This window comes from Sceloporus occidentalis, unplaced genomic scaffold (assembly GCF_023333645.1).
Source record: "Sceloporus occidentalis isolate IW3139 unplaced genomic scaffold, rSceOcc1.0.p SCAF_50, whole genome shotgun sequence".
Lineage (NCBI taxonomy): Eukaryota > Metazoa > Chordata > Lepidosauria > Squamata > Phrynosomatidae > Sceloporus > Sceloporus occidentalis.
This window is the reverse complement of record NW_028317030.1, coordinates 1,599,305-1,610,460: the sequence shown is the minus strand read 5'-3', so window position 1 is coordinate 1,610,460 and position 11,156 is coordinate 1,599,305. Positions and strand designations below refer to the sequence as shown.

At 41.6% G+C, this 11,156-nt stretch overlaps 1 protein-coding gene across 1 annotated transcript; it reads right to left on the bottom strand.

Annotated features, from left to right (window-relative positions):
• Positions 1-8,812: 8,812 nt before the first annotated feature.
• On the bottom strand, positions 8,813-11,156 carry LOC149288612 (nucleoplasmin-like protein NO29). Its single transcript, XM_089491346.1, has 5 exons — positions 11,123-11,156; positions 10,140-10,225; positions 9,608-9,727; positions 9,370-9,463; positions 8,813-8,946 (listed from the first exon to the last, which is right to left on the bottom strand). Exons 1-5 carry the CDS (start codon positions 11,154-11,156, stop codon positions 8,813-8,815), a joined length of 468 nt encoding a protein of 155 aa, XP_089347472.1.

The following is an 11,156-nucleotide window of genomic DNA, read 5'->3' as shown; positions in this document are numbered from 1 at the left end:
ACTCAACGTGGAGGTTTATCTACTAAGGACCAAGCTGTCTCCGACATAACCTTGACGTTATAATTCTCTGGTAACAAAATAGGATTTATCACCTAACGAAGACACGTCGTTTCACTCAGGTCCAGCTGGACACAATCCATCTGCTGAACTTGGCAGTGTCCATTGGCACTTGGGACTTTGAAGTTTTCAATGGAAATAGGAAGTTGCTTTTAATTACACTTAAGTAGATAGCCCCTGGTCGACAGAGTCAAGCGCTCCTTAACGTTTGCAGGGACTTCATTCTTGGCACAGGGGAAGCAGAGATGCCCATTGAGTATTATTTAAGTAATGGTCACACCTTGGAACTGACCTTGAGATATAAACCCTTTATTAGCCCATCTATATAGTGACTCGCCAAATGCTTTAACCAAATGGCTCTAATAGCGGTCCTCGTGGTAAACTTGACTTGTCATTATATAAAGATACGGCTTAATGTGTCACCTGCATTCAAGCAGGGATATCAACCATAACATGTGGGTAGCAGTAGCACCAACGGGAAGTCTTATGATCAAAGCAGTGTAGAATAGGAAGGAGTCAGACTGTGTCACCCTGAATATCTGCCCCTTCATCCTGAGATTGGGTCAAAAAGCATGAGACTCAGGGGGCAAACCCTGAGAGCTCCCAGGTATGGTCAAACATTTTACCCGAGTACCCGGCTACAGCTATAATAATCCATATATTACATTGCAGAATTTATTGTCAACCAATTGTATTTGGGCTAAATCTTAAAATATTACTCCCCTGGTTAAAATGTGTTGGTAATAAAATGAATGATAAATCTTCTTACATGATGTAAAATGTGGATAAACATCAGAGTGGATTCATAATAAAAAACACACAAAAAGCACTGATAATTCTTAAATACATATTAAAAATGAATATAAAACCAATATAGAACCAAACAGAAAATGCGGGGTTGCCAGAATACAAAGATTAACCTGAAAATCCTAAATCTGCTAATTTTATCGACAGAATCTTCCGCTGTTACAATCCAACGTTTCCACCAACAACACAGAGCGGGTCTTGGTCGGGTTATTATGGGGGGGAAGGAAAAGATAGTAAAAAATTACTCTGAAAATATGGCGCCCGCGTCCCATGAGGACTTAGACACTCTTTAACAAGTCTTCTAATATGTCCAAAAGGGCCGAATATTTATCCCTATTGTAGACTTCTGTGAAATGTGCAGATGCTTTACATTTCCGCACATAATAAAAGTGACCTCTGTCTGCCTCCCGAAGAGGCTACAAAAGAGCCAGATAATCAAATTATCTCTTTTTATTCATTTTTTAACACCTACAAACATCCTACAAATCCACACTTCAGCCTGCGGCCAATCACCCCAAACGCCGGCTCAGTTGCATGTGAATGTACTCGGTACATACATTGTCCGTACCGTACATAATAAAGTTGGTGTGAGGGGAAACTGGATGTTTGTCATTAACTCTCTTTCAGTTGCGATATCGCCGTAAGCAATTGGTATAGACGTGTGAATTCAAGCAAAAGAATCACCCTTCTTTTCTCCAAAGGTCTGATGTGAAGGTCGAAAGGTTATTTATTATTACCTGGCGTTATAAAGAAGAAAGCATGTTGTGTTTCATCTTTTTTTTTGCAAAGGATAAAAAAAAAACCAAAAAAAACCACCAAACAGTATATAATATATAAAGAAAAGAAAAAAAAAGAGAGAAAGAAAGAAAACGAGGGAGGTTGATGGGGCAATTAGTAAAGACTTGCAAAGAGTCTGGGCCAATCTCGGCGAAGACTTATGGAGTCAGCATAAACACGTAAGGTTAAAAGGGAGGACGAGTGAAGCCCATTCAAATTCCTTTATTGTTATTCACTGTTTTTTTATTTGCCTTCATTGTTGCCCGGAGGACATTTCATTTACCCTCCATGTTTCAGGTAATTGTGAATTAGTCCCCCATTGTCGTGTATTTCGCGGCTTCCCGGAGCGAGCTGACTTTTTTTTTTTTTTTTTGCTTTTTTCTTTGTTTTAACCGTCTGTTTAAAAAAAAAAGGTCTTTAGCTCACCCTGTCTTTATTTCCACCTGCGGAGGTGCAACATATTTCTGAAATTCCTTATGTTTTATGTTTTGAGAAATTCAAGATGTCCAGACACACAACAATGAAAATTCTTTTCGGTTATAATGCTGATCGGGTGGCCTCGCCAATGGCCAAATCTGCCACATGCGTTAGATCTTTTTCCTTCTCTTTCTAATGCTAAATGTTATGGTTTGCATAGAAAAGGCTAATGCCCACACAGATTCATTGCCTATTTATGCTATTTAAACAACAATAACAAAAAATCCCAACAAAAAGGTCTATTTGGCAAAACCTAGACAGCAGAGGGCCCTGCGTGACCATCCAGGGCTCCGCTGGCACTCAGATCCAGTACATACTACCTTTTTGAAACACAATTAACAGTCATTTAGAGTGCGAAAGACTTTGATGTCTGTGCTTTCAATGGTTTTAATGTTACCGACCTCTTTCACATGGGTTCTTACAGAGTTCCGCTGCCGCTGGGACATTAATTTATTGCTTTATAAAACGCCATCATATTCCACAGCGCTCCCCTGTTTTTGTATATTTTTTTGTGCTGTGCATATTCTGATCAAATGTCCTTTTATCATATCTGTTCTTGGGTTGAAGTTTTTCCCCCATAAGTATCGTATATGTATCTCAAATATATTGGTACATCTTGATGAGGTCACTTCTGATGCTACATTTCAAAAGTAAATCAACTCGTTATAGCTAAACGCAGCCAAAACACCCCATTTCCCATATAAAGTTTGTAACACTTCTACAAAGATAGTTATGAAAACTTTGTGGATCATGGGTCAGATCATGGAGACATAATCTCTTTAAGGATTCAGGCATTCTGTATGAGTTCAGGAGCACGATATCGCCTGCAGCACAAAAGTCAAGAGGCACTTAGAAATCTAAGCATTTATATATCTGAGGAAAGAGGGGAAATAAAGGGCATAAAGGGCCGCCGGACACACTTACACTACCATTCAAAAGTTTGGGGTCACTCAGCTGTTTTCACGGAAAGCAAAGAGATTTATGGCTGTAACATAATCGCAAAAAGATTTTCTAAAGATCAATTAGCCTTTTAAACTTAAACTTGGATCAGCGAACATGACGTGCCATTGGAACACAGGAGTGATGGGAGTGATAAAGGGCCATTGGAACACAGGAGTGATGGGAGTGATAAAGGGCCATTGGAACACAGGAGTGATGGGAGTGATAAAGGGCCATTGGAAACCAGGAGTGATGGGAGTGACAAAGGGCCATTGGAACACAGGAGTGATGGGAGTGATAAAGGGCCATTGGAACACAGGAGCGATGGGAGTGATAAAGGGCCATTGGAACACAGGAGTGATGGGAGTGATAAAGGGCCATTGGAACACAGGAGCGATGGGAGTGATAAAGGGCCTCTTTACACCTATGAAGATATTTCATTAAAAATCACCCTGTCTGCGCTGCATTTTCTTTCAAAAACAAGGACATTTCTAATTGACCTTAAACTTTTAAATGGTGGTCTACGTCATCCGGCGGCCACTGGCCATCAAGTGCAAGGGCTGCCCCATCATCAATAATATAAATCAATAAATAATTCTAAGCATAAAAATACCCATCCTGGTCATAAGACGATCCCAGGAACCAAGCAAAGTTTGGGGTCTTACAGCGGATAGTAAATGGGCCTTTTTTATTCCACCGCGAAATGTGAGACGGGATGTGGAGAATACACGCAAATAGAGAAAAAGGCAGAGATGGCGGTACTATTTAATACCGAGCTTAATTGTAAATACTGATGGCGTAAGAATTATTGTAGAAAATGTTTTTTAGTGAAGCGGGTTTTCCTGTTCAAATGTTAGCGCAGGACGTCGTCAATCAGTTCGTTCGCAGCCAAGAAACATCAGGCTTGTTTTTAACAAGATGCTAAGTGGCGCACTAATCGGTGTTAATCTCCAGATTACACGGGGTGAGACCTGTTCCTCTGGTCACCAAGGAGCTTAGAAGATGCTCTATGCGCATAAACCAAGTGAGGAATCCAGCACCGGCCAAATGAACTTTTTCAATGTTAAATATGAGCTTTGTTCCGGATCCGGGAATCTCTTTGCTATGGCGGATGAGCGTCCGTCCATTTCAAAATCATACTTAATTCTGCTCTTCATGGGAGATGAAAACCAGAGGAACGGTGTAGACCTTTTTTTATTTTTTTATTATGTGATGATTAAGCGGTGTTGAGGCGTGAAATGCTCCGAGTAGCAGCAACATATTCTGGCCTAGGCCAATGAAATTTCGCCCATCTCTGTCTTCTGTTCGGATGAAATTCATCCAACATTTTTGGAAATCCCTTTAGGCCGTCCAGTTGCCCTGGAAACAAGAAATAAACATGTAAAAGAATTTGATTGAAAATGGCGAGATTCTCCTCCTCTTAGTGTAGTAAAAATGGCGGCCTTGGCCGCATCGCGCACATTTATTTTTCCTTTCTTTCATCCAATGTTGCATTCTTTTTTTACTCGGGCGAATGGACGAAACTGTAAAATTGGGCACGAAAATGCATTTGTATGAAGTCTACATAAAACTAGAGGGCAGATTTGGTCCCCTGGTCATTTTTATCATTTTGTTATGAAGCTTGTTCAGCGTTTATGGCAACAACCTATCCGTGTCTGCCTTTATGTCACATGACAGTTAAGTGTTCCCAATAAAAATTAGGCAAAACTTTACACAATCAAATGATTATTTCTAGCAACAGTACTAGGAAGGACATTTGTAAGGCTGCCATTAGTGACAAAAAGTGGGTTAATATCCCTGATTTTATGATATATTTTTACAAACGTCGGGGTGTGTGTTACAGATGAACTCATACCCTCAAATAATGTTTGTTTTTAACACATGAGGTTTTAAAAATTGCTCTAAATGTCAAATCCTTTAACCTCGAGAGCGCTGCAGGCTTTTAAGTGGTTTCGTAGCGCCATCTACTGGCTTTCTGTGATATGTCATTCGTCATTTTATTTTTTATTAAAGAATTATGAAAACCTCAGAGTACAAATGTAATCCTTCTCATGATATTAGGAATGCTGTTCCTCCTCTCATAGATTTAATAATTCTATAAATAAAAATAAAACAAAAAGAACATTCGTCCTATTCATTTAGAACGATCAAACCAGGACAGGAAAAATAAAATAAAAAAATAAATAAAAATAGAAAAATCCAGGTTTGCTCAATTAAAAAATCAGCAGGAGCAAAGATGACTTAAAAGTCTCAGGCGAGTGAATTCATAGGAAATAAGCCAGATTCAAATTATTTCATTTCATTATTTATAGAGATTGAAGAATGTATATTATAAATTACAAAGTACTTTAATATACATTCTTTATTGAAGTGGGTGCATGGAACAGATTGTCCCTTTAAGGCTGCCATGTAGGCTTTATATATTTGGGTCTGAACCCGACTAACATGTAAAGAAGTGCAGGCCTCGCTTGCCGCAGTTAAGGTCAGAGTAAAGTATCCACAATAAGAAGAGACTGCAAAAAATGGAATCCATGGGAGTTGTGAAAATCACTGCTGACTACAAAAGAACACAAAGCTCATCTCATATTTACAAAAAAAACCCCCATCTTGATGACCCCCAAGACTTTTGGGCTAATATTCAGTGGACTGATGAGTCAAAAATAGAACTTTTTAGAAGACATGGGTCTCGTCACATCAGGCTTAAGCCAACGCAGCATTCCTCAATAAGAACATCACACCAACAGCCAAACATGGCGGTGGTGGACGCGTGATGGTCTTGGGCTGCTTCGCCGCTTCAGCACCTGGTGGATTTGCCGTAATATATGGAACCATGAATTCAGCTATCCTGAAGTAGAACGTCTGGCCGTCAGTTTGTGACCCAAAGCTCAGGCGCAGTTGGGTTATGCAGCAGGACAACCATCCGAAGAACACAGGCAAGTCCACCTCTGAACAGATTAAAAGAAACCAAATGGTTTTGGAGACCGAGTCAAACTCCTGACTTGAATCTGACTGAGATGCCGTGGCAGGACCGGAAAAAGGCAGTTTATGCTCAAAAACCCTCCAATGTGGCTGAATTGAGACAATTTTGCCGAGAAGAGCGTCCAGACGTCCTCCGCAGCCATGTATCAGCCAGCTATCGCAAACGTTTGGTTGCAGTTGTTGCCGCCAATGGTGACACCACCAGTTAGGGGGCAATTACTTTTTCACATGGGTGATATAGGTTTTGATTAACTCTTTACCTTCAGTAAATGAAACGATCATTTTAAGGCTGAATTTTACTGTTTACACTCACATTATGTTTGTCTTACATTAAAAATAGATGGCTGATCTGAAGCATTTAACCCCTTAAGGACAATGGGCAGTCCCTAAACTCATTGAAAACAATGCATTGAGCCCGTACATGTACGGGTTAAATGCACTGTACATGACAAGCTTCCTGAACTAATTCAGCCACGTGGGCTCCTGCAATATCAATAAAGCTGTTATTTTATATGCCCCCTGCCCGGCTTCCACATATAGGTGACCTGCATTAATCTACAGCATTAGGATTCGTTTCCACCGGGCCTTTAATGCAACACAACTAGCAATGCATCATTTATAATATCTATAATCCATCTAGTGGTAACATTGAATGCAGATCTTCCGTAAAGGTTTACTGTCCCTGTCAGCCTCACTAAAGACAAATGGATATGAAAGTATTTTCTTTCCCCAGAGGAATTCATGCTAAAGTAGAAGCTGCAGTTCCAGCAATTTTTAGGAGCAGCTTCCTGCAGAGTTTGCAGAGCCAGCGCTGAAGCTGATGTACAATAAATATATTACGTCCATTGGAACGCGTTCCACCGAGTACTTCTCCTGGAAGGAAAATAGTTGGGGGCAGACATAGCACCCCCCCCCATGCATTTACAAATGGGACACCACAAAAACTTTTAAGGGCCTACACAGCTACTAAAGCGCATGCGCTGGCCGGAGTTTCCTTCTAAATTCCGACGGTCGGCAGAGGTTGCTCTGGAATCCTGCGGCCTTCCGGGTAACTCACTCCCTGACCGCTACCCGCGTTAGTCGGAAGCACCGCCAGCACCTCTCGCCCCACAGATTGGTTACAACCGTCCATTGCCTCTGTAAAGCCCTCATCTCACACACATCAGGTCCTAATAATTAGGACACCACAACAATTTTTTAAAAAAAGCAGCAAGATATTAAATTAGAAATGTTGCACGCGCCAACGCGATGGCTTCCATAGATGGTAAAATTTAATACCGCCGAAAAAGATTTAACGCGATATACACAGGCCGTTTCACCCCGGTAACGGTGGCCATTTCAGTGTGGAGGTCTACTTTAAAACATGTGGAATATGCCTATTAAGGGAGAAATCTGATCTTCATATCAATAGATCTTTGATAATTAGAGACAATTTATCATCTGCGATGAGCAACCGTGACCAGACGAGCGTGGAAAGACTTTACTATGTTTTCAGTGTTAAAATCCAACCGTTTGTAACCAATATGCAACAGATAAAATCATCCCAGTTCACAATGATCGTGTGGGACAAATAACGAAATGTTTCTTAGTAATAATTCACTTATTCTTCTGTATAGAAAATGTTTCAAGTATAATACTTTCAGAACCATACAAAACTTTTAAGTTTTTATTTTTGTAACAATCTATTTCCAATTCAGTCAAAGGCTAGGTGATTTCATAAAGTTTGAGCGTGGCTAATGGAATAGGAATAGTTATAAGGTGTCGTAATAGTTCGATTTTTGAGATATATATATATATATATATAACCCAGACATTCCCCAGTTAGTTATTTGCATGCATTAATTTAATGTCATTAAATGACAATTAACGTCAATGAAAAACCCTCCGCAGGGCAGCTGTCACGGCTCGACATGTTACACAGACCAACAGACTTGCCTGCCATAGGGGTCAATCTTGAACCGGCTGCTAGGTGAGAAAGCGCTGGATTTGCCTGAATGCGTTATACAGCCAGACCGGCGGCCGCTAAGAAAGTAGCCAAGAAATGTTAAGCATCAGCCCTTTTCACGTTCACAGAGGGTTTGCCGTCTTATTTAACTTCATCGTCACTAATTCCATATCTCAAAACTGCCTACAGTCTGTAACTGGAGCTATCCGGGGATACTTTATCTTAGGAAAGCTAGCTTAAACATTTTCAATTCCCAGCCCCTTATCCATAAACTTCCAGAGAATAAGACAAGACGACTTCTCCTGCGAGACACAACTTCTGGAGCTAATTGATGACAACACCAAAAAGCACTAGAGTATCCAGGAACAGAATCATACCGAAGCCGTTCTACATATTTCCTTTAATTGTTCTAAGAGCCAGGTTTTAAAATGTTACCCTGATAACGTTATTACATAAAGCCTTCGATATGTTGCATGGTACTTGGTATTGATTGTTATATCACAATAAGAACAGCGAGATTTTAAAATATAACTATTTTACGAACACTGCCCTCTTTAAAACTGCAAAAGTACAAACCATAGAAAACGTGTAAAAATACATTTGTTAATAATCAGGCACGGTCTTCTCATTGTCAAAGTTACGCTTAAAAGGGAGCAGCAGCAAACCATGTATAAATCAGTCCCGCACAGCGCTGTGTACACATTGGTCCATATCGCCCATCGCGATCCCGGGAACATGGCTGCAAAAAAAACACACAGCTTGTTCCTTCCACCGGTCCGCAATGATGAAGTCATGTGTGGGCTCCTGAAGTCAGACTCTCAGGGCACTGAATCATTTTCTCATTTTTTTGTTGGCTGGCTTAATAGGGGTGATTTCTTCATCATCATCATCCTCCATCTCTTCATCATCGTCGTCGTCATCATCATCATCCTCCTCTTCAGAATCTATCTGGTCCTCGCTGGTCACTGGAGTGAGTAGAATATAAAGACATAGAATTAATGCCAAGGAACTGCAGAACCTGATATTGGAAGCCCATCTGCAGCAGAACTTCTGGGATCTGCAGACCATTATTTCCCATCTCTACCCAGTCTCTCTCCTGCCATTGACCATCCTCATGATTTCCTAGCCCGTGAAATCCATCTCTACCCACCAGTAAATACTCATTTTTCTTGGGTTAATAGTCATAAAACCAACCACTACTGACTCTTAGACATCACATAAGAACAGACTGTATGCACACAGGTATATGAATATAGCTGTATAGGGCGAAGAGACTGCAGACTCTTTATTGGGCCAACACAGTGACCCAAGCCAATATTTGCCTATGCCGGCCCCCAAAAAACAGCACCACATGACTAAACACGTGCACTACCCTGCTTCTATCTTACCAATCACATGGCGGCCGGAAAGAAGTACTGGTCCGGAGCCTGACTTCAGACGAAATGTCACTGGAGGCTGGAGTTCAAAGTTATCAACGTTCACCTGGAAGACAAAAGTGGGGAGAAAAGGGGTCAGCAGGCAAGATAAGCCTCAAAATACAGTTTGATGCCATTTATGGGTAACACAAAGGGAGTTACAGGAAACTCGAGACAGATGCAGCCATCGATCCCGATAAAAGACACTAACCATTGTCTGGCAAGACAGCTTCAGATTAGCGACCTGTACGGCAACCTCTTTATCCTCGTGATTCCGGCCAACCACTTCCACAACGTTATTCTCATCTTTGGCCTCCCCTCCGAGAGTGATCTGCAAAAAAGGTTAAAATGAAATGTAGTTACCTGTACACCACAGGGAGAGAGGCTGTGATTTCTTAGGACGGTAAATCAAGCGCATTCTTACAAACATGGAAATTGACACGGGTAAAAGCCATCCAAGCTTACTGCCCTTTTAACCCTTAAGAGTGCCAGCTTTGCACAAACATATGTAGCTGGCCAAAAAGAGAAAGCGGCTTGTTCACAGACCAATCGGCAGCTTCTATGGCCATAAAATAAATTATGTGAAAGAATGGATGAACCCTAGACTAGCTATCTATGAACAGCTTAACGAGTCCTGAAAAAAAATTAATATATAGGTCCCTGGTGAGTCCGAACACTGGCCTCGACCCTCAGAGGGTTAAACTACGGATAATACAGAAAAGAAATGGCATCGGCAGACTTACGGCGTGCAAACAGAAGGTGTGTTCACAATCATCGTCTTCGTCTACCTGAAACGTGTACTGGCGGGATTTGGAAGATAATTCACAGCCTGTTTTGAGGGGAAAAGGAAAAAAATCATATTGCAAATGCTTTTTTTTTTTTTTTGGTTTGAAACGCATCTATTTGGGTGGGAATTGGTTTTAACAATGTTGACCTCTGCTTACCGAGTGCACCCAAGCCACTCGTGTGTAGAGCGTAAGCCTGCAAGCCTAGTATAGCCTGTCCATTCTGGTATTATCAGACCCTTCCAATGTATGGACTGTAAGAAGTGCTGCGGGAATGATTTCCTCTATAGAATGTTATATTATATACACACAATAATAACATGTATGTTTTATTTAGCGCTAACAGATGCTCATGCCACATATGCCCACTGCTAAGCCCCTCATAACCAGGACACCTGTACAGGGACAGTCTAGTGTCCCAGAGCCCCCAAATGAAGAAAGCTTATTAAAGTATTTAGCTAGCATTAGAATGGCGAGAATACACTCATTCATTCATTCACTCACGTGGAAACTTTTCATGGACAATATCGGGGGGGGGGGGGGGGGGAGAGAGACTGTGGAAGGGGCAAGCGGAACACCACGTGCGTTTAAAGGGCTTGTTTCTGTAAGGCCCGGCAGCCCTCTCCGGTAGGATTCGCACAGATCGGCGTTAGTAGCCGGCTGGCTCCGGGTAATACAGGGAAGCAGATTACCCAGGGTTATAGGAGTCAGCAGCAGCCCTGCTCTGAATGTGCGCTGGCTGATGGTCCTATAAACACGTGCTAGCAAGACAGGGACGACCCGGATCCCGCTCGTCTCTCATAAAATAAATCCCGGGATAAATAATTTAAGTCCCCAAAGTAACCAAATCCACGTTCTCTCGGCCACCCCCCGGTTACTGGCTCCCGGTAAAGCCCCGATCAGCACAATGCAGCGTTACTGAAGGCAGGGCGCGAACTCACCGAATAGAAAACTATCCATTGCAGGCTGCGGCAT